We start from the raw sequence: 17,839 nt of genomic DNA on the forward strand, positions 1-17,839 counted from the left end.
TGCAAAGGCTTCATGAGAGTGTTTTAAGCTACATTATTTCATTCCTCGGCTATCAGAACTGTAGTTTGAACAGCTAGCTGCACGTTTATTACGGCTAAGTAACCTAAGGGCTCAATTAAATCTTTAAAGCGGAAGTTTACAGATTCCGCGATAAATATCCGATTGAGCCGATATGTGCAGTGTTGACCGTGGATGCGGTCTCCGTTAAAGCGTTATCACCTTAAAATTTCAATCACTCTGTAATGCTAAACTACACAAAGCTAACATTGACCAGACGCACATCCAGTTTCAACAGAAACACTTTTATTATCTCATGTTTGTCATTGTGTCTTTCTTTTGAAGACAATGTTACATGTGTATAAATTAAGAGAGAAAAAACACAATTATAAAAGACCAACCCCGGTTGCAGTTACACCTGAACAGAGATGCATATGTGTGAGATAGTGTGTGTGGAATATGAGCGTGTGTGAGTGAGGTTGAAGTGAGTATGGTAAGGCCAGACCCTGCTCACCTCCGTCCTTCCACCCACTCCTTCAGTACCAGGTCCTTAGTAGTGATACGGGTCACACAGGCTCTTACTGTATTATAACGAGTCCAAACAGCACAGAGTCCACTGTGCAGCAGGGTTTAATTCAGACCAGGTATGACCAGGTCTTCATTACTAAAGTCCTGCCTCAGAGCAGAACAAAACAAAAGACACATGTATATCTGTGATACACACACTTCTTATTGTGCATATACAAATACAGTATGTAAATGAAAGACAATGGCACCCATGATGAGAAAAAAAGAAAAGAAAAACAAAGCATAGATATTAAAGCTAAATCAAACCATACTGGATTAAGTGTTGTTGGGTAAATCAAACCATACTGGATTAAGTGTTGTTGGGTAAATCAAACCATACTGGATTAAGTGTTGTTGGGTAAATCAAACCATACTGGATTAAGTGTTGTTGGGTAAATCAAACCATACTGGATTAAGTGTTGTTGGTTAAATCAAACCATACTGGATTAAGTGTTGTTGGGTAAATCAAACCATACTGGATTAAGTGTTGTTGGGTAAATCAAACCATACTGGATTAAGTGTTGTTGGTTAAATCAAACAATACTGGATTAAGTGTTGTTGGGTAAATCAAACCATACTGGATTAAGTGTTGTTGGGTAAATCAAACCATACTGGATTAAGTGTTGTTGGGTAAATCAAACCATACTGGATTAAGTGTTGTTGGGTAAATCAAACCATACTGGATTAAGTGTTGTTGGGTAAATCAAACCATACTGGATTAAGTGTTGTTGGTTAAATCAAACCATACTGGATTAAGTGTTGTTGGGTAAATCAAACCATACTGGATTAAGTGTTGTTGGGTAAATCAAACCATACTGGATTAAGTGTTGTTGGTTAAATCAAACAATACTGGATTAAGTGTTGTTGGGTAAATCAAACCATACTGGATTTTGGCTCCTGAGTGGCGCAGTGGTCTAAGGCACTGCATCTCAGTGCAAGAGGCGTCACTACAGACACCCTGGTTTGATTCCAGGCTGTGATTGGGAGTCCCATAGGGTGGTGCACATTTGGCCCAGTGTCGTCTGGGTTTGGCCAGTGTAGGCCGTCATGGTAAATAAGAATTTGTTCTTAACTGTCTTGCCTAGTTAAATAAAGGTTCAAATTAGAAAATAAAAATATTGAAAAAGTGTTGTTGGGTAAATCAAACCATACTGAATTAAGTGTGGGTAAAATGAAAAAGATGATGTCATTAGGAAGGCAGGTAAAGAGTATTTTAGGCTACAGTACACTGCACAGATGCTTTGGTTGTTCAGTTTTTCCTTTCTGCACAGAGCAGAGATGAACATCTTCTTTACCCCAACAAGTGTCATGAATGAATAAATAATCTAAACATCACCACTATTGCTACTAATCAGTCTCTTACACAGGCCCTGGCTGGGGCGCCTAGCAACCCACACCCACCCATCTTTGAGGTCACATCATTTGGATATTCAAAATAAACGATTAAAATGTATGATGTGTTTATCATCATTCAAAATATAATATATGTATATTCATATATAAAACTAATTCTATTTCAAACCCAATATAGTAAACTAAATCTATAAGGAGTTGATGATTGAGAAAAAAGTTATACTTGCCCTGCACATCATACTCTTTCTTCCCCACATTTCAATACTGTTTCTCGCCCAGTAATACTGTACATGACGTTGTAGTATTGTCTATACAATGACACATTTACAATAACCCCTTACTGTGATTGGGTCCAGAATAGTGAGAATTCATTCCAATGTGGGGAACCATGTCATCCTGCTGTACCCACTTGATTTCTTCCACTAATAATGTACTGTTCTCGCCAATGTGGTCAGTACTTATACACGTGTGAGTGTGTTATGGTTATGTGACTAATGTATGCCTGTGTGTCTGCTGAAAGGTCATGGGTACAAAGTAGATCAACTGGAACCAAACATAAATAGTGCAGAAAACGGAGGCTGTTGTTCACGGGGTTAAAGAGAGTAAGTGCCTGGTCAGAATGTGCTTGTAACAACCTAATTCTCTGCCCCGTTGAGACTTTATATTATAGGCTTCCGGTGGAGGAGGGTTACTCTGAGTTCAAATGAAAAGCAGTTGGGAGCATGAAAGTGATTGGGGGGATAACTATTATCTCACAGTTTAAACTTTCACATTTTCCTGGTTCACATTACATTCAGCAGTTGCTTGATGAGTATTTTCTAGTTGTATGCACCCCCAGCAACCCCTCTAGCCCTCCAGACAGATATGTTGGGCTGAGGATGGTATTCTGTGTGTCTTCCACTTCCTTCCAGAGCACATACCAGATCTCTGTAACAACTGACCTCAGAAACCTTATGGGCCACACCAGGGGCACTGTCAGATGTGGTTGCTTGTTTGTGAACTGCAAATCTAAACCAAGTAAACAATATGCCAATATCAACAACTTTGTATAAAAATAATTTTCAGTGTGAGAGTAAGTCTCTATTAATACAAAACATTAAATCTGCAACCAAACCGTGGGCGGTAGTTAGAAACAACTTCTAACTGGCTGGATCAATTTAAATTAAAAAGGTACAGTAACAGTACATTTTCATTAAAACTTCAGATTTCAACTATAAACATGACTTATTGTTCCGATTATTATTAGAACTGTTTTATAATCATATTATTGTCTTGTTATTATCTTGTTATCACAAAATATTCACACAAAAGGCCAGACAGTAGGTACAATACTTCCAGCCCAAATACTACATTCCTAACAGTAATTACAAAATATACTAACACTTTGTCAAGAATCCTGTCACCTAAGATATGTAGTGCACAAATCAGTTTTTAAAGGCAAAAGACTGACAGTGCCTTCACCAGCTGATCCCAGATCAGCCTGTCCACAGCTCTTCAACACTAGGAGTTAGGACTAGGTTTATGCTCAGGTGAACCTGGGTCAGTGCCTGGGAGCCAGTGTCTCCACTAGCAGCCCTCCCTGGCTGAACAGTGGTATGCTATGGGAGGCCTGAGGAGCATGCTGTCTGTCTGTGGTAAGATGCCAATATGCTGTCAGTAGCCACCATGGGCCTCCTTCAGCGCTATAGCAACATCAGACAGTTCTGTAGGAATACAATTATAGGTCCAGAGCAGGCTCTGATCTGTCATATAGGCTGTAGAACTATACACGGTGGTGTAGAATTCACACTCTGCCTAGATATTCATGTGTGGGATGATGGGATCTGTTTTTGGGACAAGTAATTGGTGTGCAGGTTCTAGCTACAATGCCATTTATATCCTTTAAATGACTCACTGCACAATAGAAGTGTATGTGTTTCTATGGTTAAGCACCAAAGGACTGGGTGAGTGTACAGTGCCCAGGCTGGAGTCTCCTCAACATCAACACGGATATGCATTAAGCTGTGGAAACCCACAAAGAAAAGTGCTTATTTACCTCAATAGACAAAGATTCAATTACCAGTGGAGTGGAAGTGTGACTGTGTTTGGGAGGTATCACAATATACCCAGTTTGTGTTTGGAAAAGTACTCTGGTTGTCAAACCACGTTGGTTACGGTCTGAGCTCTATATGGTTATACGCAGGTCTAAACCTGGTTCCTCCTGCAATGGAGAAAAGGAGGGAAACAGAGGGAACTTAAGTTCTTTACCAGGCAGACGGACATAGATGACAAACTAATTCAAGCGTTGGAGTCTGTACCTACCTGCACTTTCCGATACCAGTTACTAATCAAAATAAATGTCCATCCTTTTAAAGTATACTGTCTTTCTATAAACTTCTGTGGCCTTCTTTTTGTTTGTCGGTCTGTCTGTTAGAGAGGATAGACTTCATCCCATCCCAGTCTACAGTGGAGGAGAGGAGAACTAATTTAGATGGGTTGCTATTCAATCATTAAAACCCAGAAAAAGCTATGTGCTGAGCAGAGGAATAGTGCATTGTGGGTAGCGTGTGTGGAGCACCTGATTATTTTGGACATCTCTATTGGGTCCATTTTCTGTGGTATTCAATCTCTCCTCTCTCTCACACCCCCATACAGCTCAGTGCTATGTTGTCAGGGAGGACCTATAGAAGGCCCCTTCTCTCCTTTGACTCTGTAAAACAGATGAAGTGTGTGTCCGTGGGGAGGTAAACTGTATTGTGAGTGTGTGAGACGTACACAGTTGCACACAGAGGTCAACACCCAGACCCAGCGGTAGAGCAGTCTCCTGGGCCTGGGCGAGTCCAGTGAGGGGGTAGGATGTGTCTGGTCGAGGCTTAGAAGATTTCAGTGCACATATTCCAGTCCTGACTGTCCTTAGCCTCCCAGTATCCCCCCTTGTACACAAAGTTTGTCTCTCCAGTGATGGCGTTCGTCCTCTTGTGAAACCACTGTGGCTGGAAGCCCTCGTACTCCCGACCTGGGGGAAGAGACACAAGCGTCACTTATACAGTGGGCTACTGCCAGGTCACTCCCACACATTACACACACCTCTATGTCTGTTTCTCTGGCTCAGAAACAGTACAGCCGTATGAGGGCCAAGTCAAGTCTGAATGAAAGAGGCGCATGGCAGCAGGAAAAAGATTGAGCGGCTTTTTCCTGGGTCATAGTCTGGAAGAGTGGGTACTAGGGAGTCAGTCAGCATGCAGACCTCATAAAGGATCCCTTCCAGTTCCAGGTTGTCTTTATTGCAGTGGTGCTGCACAGACCGAGATGATCCAGACACTTTAAACATCTGGAGAAGTGTTTAAGGTCTCTGGGCCACATTAATATGATATAGTAATCTCAGACACAAAGACAACCTGGAACGCTGCCATTGGCAGGCCACAGAGGGGAGGGTCAACACAAAAAAAGATGGGGGTGTGGGGGAGAGGGTGATGCACAACGGGGGGGGACACAAGGCAACCCCCACTCACCAGAGTCATCATAATCACACTCTGACCACCAACAGAGGGAGGAAAAGAGAGATGCGTCATGGGTACATCAAAATACAGCCAAGCCTAGGTCCCACAGCTACACAGAGCACTGGACATTAACAATGTGACCAGGATGACAAGTGTCTGCTCTGCTGTTTCCTCTCTGTACACCGCCCAGTAGCCTCCATTAGCTCTTCACTTTCAATTCCCATCTGTCTCACTCCAGGTAATACTGCATTTACATCAAGGTCAGGGGACGGGAGGAATGATTCAAAGTTATTGGACTTAATAAAGGCATTTCCCTTTCTACCCTGCTCCTTTCTCTCCATCAGTTGTTCTCTCTGTCAACTCTTCACTGCCTCTTTCTCTCTCTCCACCCTGCCCTCCCTCCCTCTCTCACTGTCTTACCGTCATCAAGTGCATCTGTGGCCTCTGCCTCTCTCCTCCTCCTCACAGCTCTCTGTTTCTCCTCTAGTCTCTGTTTCTCAGAGTTGGCCTCGTCCCATCTCCCCGCCTCCATCAGCCTCTGGTCCGGTCTCAGCCGGCTGTCCGTCAGCCCCACCCCATCCTCCGGCTCATTCAACGTCAGCGCCAGCGAGGAGAAGAAGTACATGTTCTCAGCGTTATCCCTAACAGAGAGAGAGAGAAAAGAGAGGAGGTGGGTGGGAGATAGAGGAGAGCAGTTAGGTTGATCTGTGCTCTATAATGTAGTGTTATGTTGTGTTGTTGGATTAGATGGTGATCTGTGTTATCTGCTGTAGTGTTTTACTGCGTGAGACTGGGCAGGCTGGGCAGTGCTTACGGGAGAGGGTATTTCTTCCACAGTAGTTTGGGGGACAGGGTCTGGTAGACAGTCTTCTGCTTGCCCTCGGAGCCGCTGCCCCCTTTGCTGCTCTGGACGATCTTGGAGCTCTCGATCTTATCGTCCCACGTGCCAGACAGGATGTAGTGGGCCTGCCCTCCACTGTCTGACACCACCCCTGTCACCTGGACAACACACACAGAGAAAATGTATCATTCCGTTTGTAGAAATTAATACAATATCCCTCACTATAGTTAATTATTAACAACCATTTTGAAATAGTCCATTCAAAAATGATATATTCACTTGCATTATCCAGCAGGGGGCAGCACACAACAGTGTGACAGCCGAGCCTATGAGCTCATCATGCCACAGTCAGGTTTCAGCCAGTGCTGATTAGAGGGTTGTGATGGTGGTGACATGTACCTTGCGTGGGACTTCCCTGGAGAAATAGCTGTAGGGGGAGAACTTGAGCTGGCATGTCTCCTTGGTCCTGTGGTTGACTATCTCAATGTCCCCTGACTGCGAGCGAGCGAGCGAGCGAGAGAGAGAGAGAGAGAAGAGGCGGGTGGAATAGGAGGGAGAATTTCTGGTTAGCATCAATTAAAATCAGAAACAACCGATGAGTAATCATCAGAACATTCCACAGCTGTATCAGCACAGTGTCTTTACATTCATCCCCCTCAGGGATGTAATGGCATTCTACTAGGAAGCTCTATATAAATGACACTAAGGTGTGCTTTAGGGACTGCTGAGAGGGTGTTTGTGAGTGTGCCAAATTCTATCATATGCTCGCTTGAGTTTATTCCCTGACCCCTGTCTTCCTCCTCCTCCCATTCCAGTGAGGGGCTGGTACATAGTACCAAGTAGTACTACAGACAGATGATGTGACAGACCAACAAACAGTTACAGACTGTAATTGAGTCATCACAGAGAGAGGGGAGGGTGTTACTAGAAATGAAAGGCAGAGAAACCATCAGAGACCACAAACACGCTTATTCGTGTGCTGTTCTGTTCGTTTCTGTTGCCATTGACCTCTGCCTCCACACAACACTCACTCCACCAGCCTGGATTCCATTACAAACAGCTACAGGATGAAACTAGGAAACATTAGATGATAGATGATACACATGGATATACTGGCATACAGGTCACATGGATATTGACTGAATCAGACAATGAGGACACAAGAGGAGAGTAGGAGAGAGACATGGTCAGGTAAGAACATGGGATTAGGAGGGAGAAGAGCCATGATGTAGTTAGTAGACAGACCTGGTCAATCCACAGCTTGCCCACGATGATGTTGTGCACGGTGGAGGTTACCTTCCTCCAAACATAATGGTTCCCACTGGAGTGGAACTGCAGGTGAATGGCACCTGGGGAGAGAGGGGAAAGGCCAAAAAAGGAGAGAACATTGAGATATAAATCAAGAGATGGAGTGGAGGGGATGAAATGCAGTCAGAGAAAGAGTGACAACACCGTAACAAGGCAACATGTATTGTGGTTGATATTCTGCTTCTTATTTCGAGTCATTTATAAACAAGGTCAGTCCAACCTGCAGAGACCTGGCCTGATAACACAGGGGTGGCTGAGAGAGAGAGGCAGAGACTCAGTCTGTACTTAAATCTCACTAGGATTACAATAAACAAACAAGAGGATAATCTGTATAGTTCAAATGGACAACATGGCTTCATGTTATAGGATGTGATTGATACATATCTATGGGATCTATTCATCTCTCATTTATCAGGGCCTTAGAGACCCATGGGCACAGCCAGAGTTTATGCATCTGTCACAGGGGTCGTTAGATTCATTTTCACACTGGTCATCTATGGTTTAGTGAGTGACTGGGAGGGAATGGGAGGACAGAGGTGATGCTGAGGTTGCCTGGGTTTCAGAGGCCTGACCTACAGAGAGAGCCCGGTGTTCCCACCTATAAACATATATACAGTGTCCTCTGTAATTATCGGGACAGTGAAGCATCTTTTCTTCTTTTGGCTCTATACTCCAAAAGTTGTGGATTTGAAATCATACAAGGACTATGAGGTTAGTACGGACTGGCAACTCTCATTTTTGTTTATTTCCATCCATATCGGGTGAATAATGATGAGTGAGAAAGTTACAGACGCACAAATATCATACCTCTCACCATTACAATAACAGGGGAGATTAGCGTTTTGGAATATATGATATACTTATTTACAATAAAAGTGACTCCAAAACGACACAATACATTATTTACCATTCATTTCTATTGGGCATAAAATAAACTGAAACATAACCAAAATAAACAGCAAATGCATCCAACAAATGTGTAGAGTCACAAGCTTGATGTAGTCATTGCATGCTATGAATATGGGACCAAATACTTGACTTTTTTCTACTTTAATATACATATACAGTACCAGTCAAAAGTTTGGACACACCTACTCATTCAAGGGTTTTTCTTTATTTTGGAATCATGTAATAACCAAAAGTGTTAAATCAAAATATTTATTCAAAGTAGCCACCCTTTGCCTTGTTGACAGCTTTGCACACTCTTGGCATTCTCTCAACCAGCTTCACCTGGAATGCCTGAAGTCTTGAAGGAGTTCCCACATAATGCTGAGCACTTGTTGGCTGCTTTTCCTTCACTCTGCAGTCCAACTCATCCCAAACCATCTCAATTGGGTTGAGGTGGGGTGATTGTGGAGGCCAGGTCATCTGATGCAGCACTCCATCACTCTCCTTCTTGGTAAAATAGCCCTTACACAGCCTGGATATCTGTTGGGTCATTATCCTGTTGAAAAACTAATTATAGTCCCACTAAGCGCAAATCAGATGGGATGGCGTATTGCTGCAGAATGCTGTTGTAGCCATGCTTGTTAAGTGTGCCTTTAATTCTAAATAAATCAATCACCAACAGTGTCACCAGCAAAGCATCCCCATACCATCACACCTCCTCCTCCATGCTTCACGGTGGGAACCACACATGCTGAGATCATCCGTTCACCTACTCTCTGTCTCACAAAGACACGACGGTTGGAACCAAAAATATACAATTTGGACTCATTAGACCAAAGGACAGATTTCCACCGGTCTGTTGTCCATTGCTTGTGTTTCTTGGCCCAAGCAAGTCTTCTTATTATTGGTGTCCTTTGGTAGTGGTTTCTTTGCAGCAATTCGACCAGGAAGGCCTGATTCATGCAGTCTCCTCTGAACAATTGATGTTGAGATGTGTCTGTTACTTGAACTCTGAAGCATTTATTTGGGCTGCAATTTCTGAGGCTGGTAACTCTACTGAACGCATTTTCTGCAGCAGAGTTAACTTTGGGTCTTCCTTTCCTGTGGCGGTCCTCATCAGAGCCAGTTTCATCATAGAGCTTGATGGTTTATGCGACGGCACTTGAAGAAAATTTCAAAGTTCTTGACATTTTCAGGATTGACTGACCTTCATGTCCTAAAGTAATGATGGACTGTAATTTCTCTTTGCTTATTTGAGCTGTTCTTGCCATAATATGGACTTGGTCTTCTACCAAATAGGGCTATCTTCTGTATACCACCCCTACCTTGTCACAACCTAATTGATTGGCTCAAACGGATTAAGGAAAGACCTTCCACAAATTAACTTTTAACCAGGCACACCTGTTAATTGAAATGCATTTCAGGTGACTACCTCATGAAGCTGTTTGAGAGAATGCCAAGATCGTGCAAAGCTGTCAAGGCAAAGGGTGGCTACTTTAAAGAATCTCAAATATAAAATATATTTTGATTTGTTTAACACTTTTTTGGTTACTACATGATTCCATATGTGTTATTTCATTGTTTTGATGTCGTCACTATTATTCTACAATGTAGAAAATAGAAAAAATAAAGAAAAACCCTTGAATGAGTAGGTGTCTAAACTTTTGACTGGTAGTGTAAGTGAATTTGTCCCAATACATTTGCCCCCCTAAAATAGGAGACTATATACAAAAAGTGCTGTCATTTCTAAACGGTTCACCCGATGTGGATAAAAAGTCTGCAATTTAACCTCAGTCATTGTTTGATGTCAAATCCAAACTTTTGGAGTATAGAGCCAAAATAAGAAAACATGCTTCACTGTCCCTATAATTACAGAGGCCACTGTACACAGTCATGAGACCTTTATTTGCATTGAGTGTGTGTTGACAGTGCTCGGTACATTCTGAATATACAGCAACTCACCCAGAGGCATTATGGAGAGGTATTTGCCACGAAACTTGCTGGCTATGGTGATTTCCTGCCAGAGGGTCCAGCCTCGCTGAGAAATCACATGGTGAGATGCTGCTGGGGGGTGATGGCTCACCTGGGGGGGGGGTATTTACACACTCAAAGGAAGGTCACTAGCTATAGTATGTCAATCATTGGTACTTTCTGTATCATCATGGCTTGTATGTTTTGTAGTGTCATTTGCAGACACATGGAGAATTTTCCTATGTGTGTGTTTGTCTCAGCCTAATATTGTCATTTATCTCTGTCTCTGTGTGTACCTGCTCACACAGCGAGCGGTAGCCAAAGTCCTCCAGTCGGTCCAGCTCATAGGTCTCCCCCAGCAGGGGGTTGAAGGGCTTGGCCGTGCGGTGGACGGTGGTGGAGTAGGAGGACACAGAGAAGGCTGCCACCAGACACAGCTGCTCCAGGGAGCTCTCGCAGCGCGCCGCCTTGTCCAGCAGCTCATGGTACTCCAGGTCCTCTGTCAGCCGCTGCAGCATGGACAGAGGCTCGTTGAAGTTCACCTGTAGACAGACAGGTGGACAGAGAGAAAGACAGACAGACAGACGGCAGTGGTTACAAGAGTTTTGTCATTGACTAGCACATTTCGGATGAGTCCCAAATAGCAGCCTATTGGGATGCCTGCGCTACCCACCTCTCATGCACTCACACCCAGGCTCATTCTACTACATGGACACAAGCATGACACTCACAGGCATGGGGATCTTGGAGAGCTCCTTGCCGATGCAGTTCTTCATGATGCTCCACAGGTTGAGGGAGTAATTGGGTTTGTCTGGGATGTGGCTCCTCCTCCTTCTGAGGGGCTGCAGCGCCTTCCCTGAATCATTACAGCTAGGATACACCTGAGAGAGAGAGAGAAACGTCTGTCACTGTCAGTGTAGATGTCACGTTGGTATATATGATTCGGGAGACAGGCGCAGGAATGGGTAATCGTTTTTTTTATTATCCCCCAAATGACGGTGTGCCATGTAAGGACATGAAGACCAAAACAAACACGTAACAAAAACACAGGGTTGAAACCCAAACAAAAGAGCGAGGAGTACCTCGAATAAATACACACGCGCACAATGATTAACACACGGGACAACACCCGTAATCGTCTGCACAATCCACAAGGGCACGAAAGCCCAAAACACACAGCACAGGTACTCACACGCACCAACAGACATTGTAACAATAATAGACAGTCCAATGGACTCCAAAGGGCACACTTATACAAGTGCCAATCAGTGGGAATAGGGGACAGGTGTGCATAATGAAAGTTCCGGAGGGATCCGTGACAGTCGATCTCTAACTTTGTAGATCTTAGCTTGTCAGGGACTCAGTGAGTCCCCATCTGGAAGTAGAGTGACAGAGAAAGAGAGAAAGAGAGGGAGGAAGAGATGGAATAAAAGAGGAGAATGAGAGGGATAGAATTGGGAAAACAGATGTCTGACTGGTAATTAAGATCCAGAGAAATGATGGCAAGAGAGAGAGAGAGCTTGTGTGTGTATGTGTGTTCCTGTGTGTGTGTTTGTGTGTGTGTGTGTTTGAGAATGCAACAAAACATGCCCAAGTTTGTGATATGCTATTGTCCTTAACAGGATGCTAGGAAACAGCCATTGGTTAAAAATAACTCAAAGAGCTTCACACACAGTGACAAAGGTGAATAGTATAAAGCCTAGATGTGGACACGCATGTGGATTATCACTGAGAACTGTTTGGAGGAAAGAGACACTCACATTTTCCTGGTTCCAGTCATTGGTCTGGCCTCCACTCGCTCCACTCAGGTTACTCTGAGAATGCCTAGAAGAGGGAGAAACGTCCTCTTAACAATAACACACGCATGCACACACACACACACACACACACACATGTACGCAGACACACACATCGAAACACACACAAAATAACGGAAACAGGTGGGCGCAGGCAGCTAGTCATAGATAGATGGCACTATTCAGCACATGGCTGTGTGTAACATCGGATCGGTCTCTGAGCTGCTGTGTTAGAGGTGTATAGATGTGTCTCTGAGCTGCTGTGTTAGAGGTGGATAGATGTGTCTCTGAGCTGCTGTGTTGGAGGTGTATAGATGTGTCTCTGAGCTGTTGTGTTAGAGGTGGATAGATGTGTCTCTGAGCTGTTGTGTTGGAGGTGTATAGATGTGTCTCTGAGCTGCTGTGTTAGAGGTGGATAGATGTGTCTCTGAGCTGCTGTGTTGGAGGTGTATAGATGTGTCTCTGAGCTGTTGTGTTAGAGGTGGATAGATGTGTCTCTGAGCTGCTGTGTTGGAGGTGGATAGATGTGTCTCTGAGCTGCTGTGTTAGAGGTGTATAGATGTGTCTCTGAGCTGCTGTGTTGGAGGTGGATAGATGTGTCTCTGAGCTGCTGTGTTGGAGGTGGATAGATGTGTCTCTGAGCTGCTGTGTTGGAGGTGGATAGATGTGTCTCTGAGCTGCTGTGTTGGAGGTGGATAGATGTGTCTCTGAGCTGCTGTGTTAGAGGTGGATAGATGTGTCTCTGAGCTGTTGTGTTAGAGGTGGATAGATGTGTCTCTGAGCTGCTGTGTTAGATGTGGATAGATGTGTCTCTGAGCTGCTGTGTTGGAGGTGGATAGATGTGTCTCTGAGCTGCTGTGTTGGAGGTGTATAGATGTGTCTCTGAGCTGTTGTGCAAACTCGGTCTCAACCTTTAAGTCTCTACTGAAGACTCATCTCTTCAGTGGGTCATATGATTGAGTGTAGTCTGGCCCAGGAGTGGGAGGGTGAACGGAAAGGCTCTGGAGCAACGAACCGCCCTTGCTGTCTCTGCCTGGCCGGTTCCCCTCTTTCCACTGGGATTCTCTGCCTCTAACCCTATTACAGGGGCTGAGTCACTGGCTTTACTGGGGCTCTCTCATGCCGTCCCTGGAGGGGGTGCGTCACCTGAGTGGGTTGAGTCACTGATGTGGTCATCCTGTCTGGGTTGGCGCCCCCCCCCCCCCCCCCCCCCCCCCTTGGGTTGTGCCGTGGCGGAGGTCTTTGTGGGCTATACTCAGCCTTGTCTCAGGATGGTAAGTTGGTGGTTGAAGAGATCCCTCTAGTGTTGTGGGGGCTGTGCTTTGGCAAAGTGGGTGGGGTTATATCCTTCCTGTTTGGCCCTGTCCGGGGGTGTCCTCGGATGGGGCCACAGTGACTCCTGACCCCTCCTGTCTCAGCCTCCAGTATTTATGCTGCAGTAGTTTATGTGTCGGGGGGCTAGGGTCAGTTTGTTATATCTGGAGTACTTCTCCTGTCCTATTCGGTGTCCTGTGTGAATCTAAGTGTGCGTTCTCTAATTCTCTCCTTCTCTCTTTCTCTCTCTCGGAGGACCTGAGCCCTAGGACCATGCCCCAGGACTACCTGACATGATGACTCCTTGCTGTCCCCAGTCCACCTGGCTGTGCTGCTGCTCCAGTTTCAACTGTTCTGCCTTATTATTATTCGACCATGCTGGTCATTTATGAACATTTGAACATCTTGGCCATGTTCTGTTATAATCTCCACCCGGCACAGCCAGAAGAGGACTGGCCATCCCACATATGCTCTCTCTAATTCTCTCTTTCTTTCTCTCTCTCGGAGGACCTGAGCCATAGGACCATGCCCCAGGAATACCTGACATGATGACTCCTTGCTGTCCCCAGTCCACCTGACTGTGCTGCTGCTCCAGTTTCAACTATTCTGCCTTATTATTATTCGACCATGCTGGTCATTTATGAACATTTGAACATCTTGACCATGTTTTGTTATAATCTCCACCCGGCACAGCCAGAAGAGGACTGGCCACCCCACATAGCCTGGTTCCTCTCTAGGTTTCTTCCTAGGTTTTGGCCTTTCTAGGGAGTTTTTCCTAGCCACCGTGCTTCTACACCTGCATTGCTTGCTGTTTGGGGTTTTAGGCTGGGTTTCTGTACAGCACTTTGAGATATCAGCTGATGTACGAAGGGCTATATAAATACATTTGATTTGATTTGATTTGTGTTAGAGGTGGATAGATGTGTCTCTGAGCTGCTGTGTTAGAGGTGGATAGATGTGTCTCTGAGCTGCTGTGTTGGAGGTGTATAGATGTGTCTCTGAGCTGCTGTGTTGGAGGTGGATAGATGTGTCTCTGAGCTGCTGTGTTGGAGGTGTATAGATGTGTCTCTGAGCTGCTGTGTTGGAGGTGGATAGATGTGTCTCTGAACTGCTGTGTTAGAGGGCGATAGATGTGTCTCTGAGCTGCTGTGTTAGAGGTGGATAGATGTGTCTCTGAGCTGCTGTGTTGGAGGTGGATAGATGTGTCTCTGAACTGTTGTGTTAGAGGGCGATAGATGTGTCTCTGAGCTGCTGTGTTGGAGGTGGATAGATGTGTCTCTGAGCTGCTGTGTTGGAGGTGTATAGATGTGTCTCTGAGCTGCTGTGTTGGAGGTGGATAGATGTGTCTCTGAGCTGCTGTGTTGGAGGTGGATAGATGTGTCTCTGAGCTGCTGTGTTAGAGGTGGATAGATGTGTCTCTGAGGTGCTGTGTTGGAGGTGGATAGATGTGTCTCTGAACTGCTTTGTTGGAGGTGTATAGATGTGTCTCTGAACTGCTGTGTTAGAGGTGGATAGATGTGTCTCTGAACTGCTGTGTTGGAGGTGGATAGATGTGTCTCTGAGCTGTTGTGTTAGAGGTGTATAGATGTGTCTCTGAGCTGCTGTGTTAGAAGTGGATAGATGTGTCTCTGAGCTGCTGTGTTAGAGGTGTATAGATGTGTCTCTGAGCTACTGTGTTAGAGGTGGATAGATGTGTCTCTGAGCTGTTGTGTTAGAGGTGGATAGATGTGTCTCTGAGCTGCTGTGTTGGAGGTGGATAGATGTGTCTCTGAGCTGCTGTGTTAGAGGTGTATAGATGTGTCTCTGAGCTGCTGTGTTAGAGGTGGATAGATGTGTCTCTGAACTGCTGTGTTAGAGGTGTATAGATGTGTCTCTGAGCTGCTGTGTTGGAGGTGGATAGATATGTCTCTGAGCTGCTGTGTTAGAGGTGTATAGATGTGTCTCTGAGCTGCTGTGTTAGAGGTGGATAGATGTGTCTCTGAACTGCTGTGTTAGAGGTGTATAGATGTGTCTCTGAGCTGTTGTGTTGGAGGTGGATAGATGTGTCTCTGAGCTGCTGTGTTAGAGGTGGATAGATGTGTCTCTGAGCTGCTGTGTTAGAGGTGGATAGCTGTGTCTCTGAGCTGTTGTGTTGGAGGTGGATAGATGTGTCTCTGAGCTGCTGTGTTAGAGGTGGATAGATGTGTCTCTGAGCTGTTGTGTTGGAGGTGGATAGATGTGTCTCTGAGCTGCTGTGTTAGAGGTGGATAGATGTGTCTCTGAGCTGCTGTGTTAGAGGTGGATAGATGTGTCTCTGAGCTGTTGTGTTAGAGGTGGATAGATGTGTCTCTGAGCTGCTGTGTTAGAGGTGGATAGATGTGTCTCTGAGCTGCTGTGTTGGAGGTGGATAGATGTGTCTCTGAGCTGCTGTGTTGGAGGTGGATAGATGTGTCTCTGAGCTGCTGTGTTGGAGGTGGATAGATGTGTCTCTGAGCTGCTGTGTTGGAGGTGTATAGATGTGTCTCTGAACTGTTGTGTTAGAGGTGGATAGATGTGTCTCTGAGCTGCTGTGTTAGAGGTGGATAGATGTGTCTCTGAGCTGCTGTGTTAGAGGTGGATAGATGTGTCTCTGAGCTACTGTGTTAGAGGTGGATAGATGTGTCTCTGAGCTGTTGTGTTAGAGGTGGATAGATGTGTCTCTGAGCTGCTGTGTTGGAGGTGGATAGATGTGTCTCTGAGCTGCTGTGTTAGAGGTGTATAGATGTGTCTCTGAGCTGCTGTGTTAGAGGTGGATAGATGTGTCTCTGAACTGCTGTGTTAGAGGTGTATAGATGTGTCTCTGAGCTGCTGTGTTAGAGGTGGATAGATGTGTCTCTGAACTGCTGTGTTAGAGGTGTATAGATGTGTCTCTGAGCTGTTGTGTTGGAGGTGGATAGATGTGTCTCTGAGCTGCTGTGTTAGAGGTGGATAGATGTGTCTCTGAGCTGCTGTGTTGGAGGTGGATAGCTGTGTCTCTGAGCTGTTGTGTTGGAGGTGGATAGATGTGTCTCTGAGCTGCTGTGTTAGAGGTGGATAGATGTGTCTCTGAGCTGTTGTGTTGGAGGTGGATAGATGTGTCTCTGAGCTGCTGTGTTAGAGGTGGATAGATGTGTCTCTGAGCTGCTGTGTTAGAGGTGGATAGATGTGTCTCTGAGCTGTTGTGTTAGAGGTGGATAGATGTGTCTCTGAGCTGCTGTGTTAGAGGTGGATAGATGTGTCTCTGAGCTGCTGTGTTAGAGGTGGATAGATGTGTCTCTGAACTGCTGTGTTGGAGGTGTATAGATGTGTCTCTGAACTGCTGTGTTAGAGGTGGATAGATGTGTCTCTGAGCTGCTGTGTTAGAGGTGGATAGATGTGTCTCTGAGCTGCTGTGTTAGAGGTGGATAGATGTGTCTCTGAGCTGCTGTGTTAGAGGTGGATAGATGTGTCTCTGAGCTGCTGTGTTAGAGGTGGATAGATGTGTCTCTGAACTTCTGTGTTGGAGGTGTATAGATGTGTCTCTGAACTGCTGTGTTAGAGGTGGATAGATGTGTCTCTGAGCTGCTGTGTTGGAGGTGGATAGATGTGTCTCTGAGCTGCTGTGTTAGAGGTGGATAGATGTGTCTCTGAGCTGCTGTGTTGGAGGTGGATAGATGTGTCTCTGAGCTGCTGTGTTGGAGGTGGATAGATGTGTCTCTGAGCTGCTGTGTTGGAGGTGGATAGATGTGTCTCTGAGCTGCTGTGTTGGAGGTGTATAGATGTGTCTCTGAACTGTTGTGTTAGAGGTGGATAGATGTGTCTCTGAGCTGCTGTGTTAGAGGTGGATAGATGTGTCTCTGAGCTGCTGTGTTAGAGGTGGATAGATGTGTCTCTGAGCTGTTGTGTTAGAGGTGGATAGATGTGTCTCTGAGCTGCTGTGTTAGAGGTGGATAGCTGTGTCTCTGAGCTGTTGTGTTAGAGGTGTATAGATGTGTCTCTGAGCTGTTGTGTTAGAGGTGGATAGATGTGTCTCTGAGCTGCTGTGTTGGAGGTGGATAGATGTGTCTCTGAGCTGTTGTGTTGGAGGTGGATAGATGTGTCTCTGAGCTGTTGTGTTAGAGGTGTATAGATGTGTATCTGAGCTGTTGTGTTAGAGGTGGATAGATGTGTCTCTGAGCTGCTGTGTTGGAGGTGGATAGCTGTGTCTCTGATTGGAGAGGAGCAGCAGAATATGTATCTGGGAAATAGAAACATTCTATTCTCCTCACGGGGAAAGGAATATGTGTAAATAGTGTCTCAACAGGTGTTCTGGTAAAACAGGGCAGCAAAAAACAACTACCCTAATTCTT

The 17,839-nt window shown here is 45.2% G+C and overlaps 1 protein-coding gene across 12 annotated transcripts in view; it reads right to left on the reverse strand.

Annotated features, from left to right (window-relative positions):
- Window positions 1-286: 286 nt before the first annotated feature.
- LOC110525719 (oxysterol-binding protein 2) overlaps window positions 287-17,839 on the reverse strand; it is a 73,860-nt gene continuing 56,307 nt past the window's right edge. For all 12 annotated transcript variants that reach the window (XM_036979857.2, XM_036979856.2, XM_090237632.1 and 9 more), the window contains 9 exons: window positions 12,165-12,228; window positions 11,136-11,285; window positions 10,701-10,946; window positions 10,396-10,516; window positions 7,483-7,586; window positions 6,637-6,732; window positions 6,211-6,395; window positions 5,817-6,037; window positions 287-4,912 (listed from right to left, as the gene is read on the reverse strand). In XM_036979857.2, the coding sequence (XP_036835752.2) occupies window positions 4,770-4,912; window positions 5,817-6,037; window positions 6,211-6,395; window positions 6,637-6,732; window positions 7,483-7,586; window positions 10,396-10,516; window positions 10,701-10,946; window positions 11,136-11,285; window positions 12,165-12,228 (1,330 nt within the window). In that variant the 3' untranslated portion in view covers window positions 287-4,769. The remainder of the gene's footprint in view (window positions 4,913-5,816; window positions 6,038-6,210; window positions 6,396-6,636; window positions 6,733-7,482; window positions 7,587-10,395; window positions 10,517-10,700; window positions 10,947-11,135; window positions 11,286-12,164; window positions 12,229-17,839) is intronic.

The sequence above is a fragment of the Oncorhynchus mykiss genome, chromosome 6, assembly GCF_057628025.1.
Source record: "Oncorhynchus mykiss isolate SJ-2025 chromosome 6, ASM5762802v1, whole genome shotgun sequence".
Classification (NCBI taxonomy): Eukaryota; Metazoa; Chordata; class Actinopteri; order Salmoniformes; family Salmonidae; genus Oncorhynchus; species Oncorhynchus mykiss.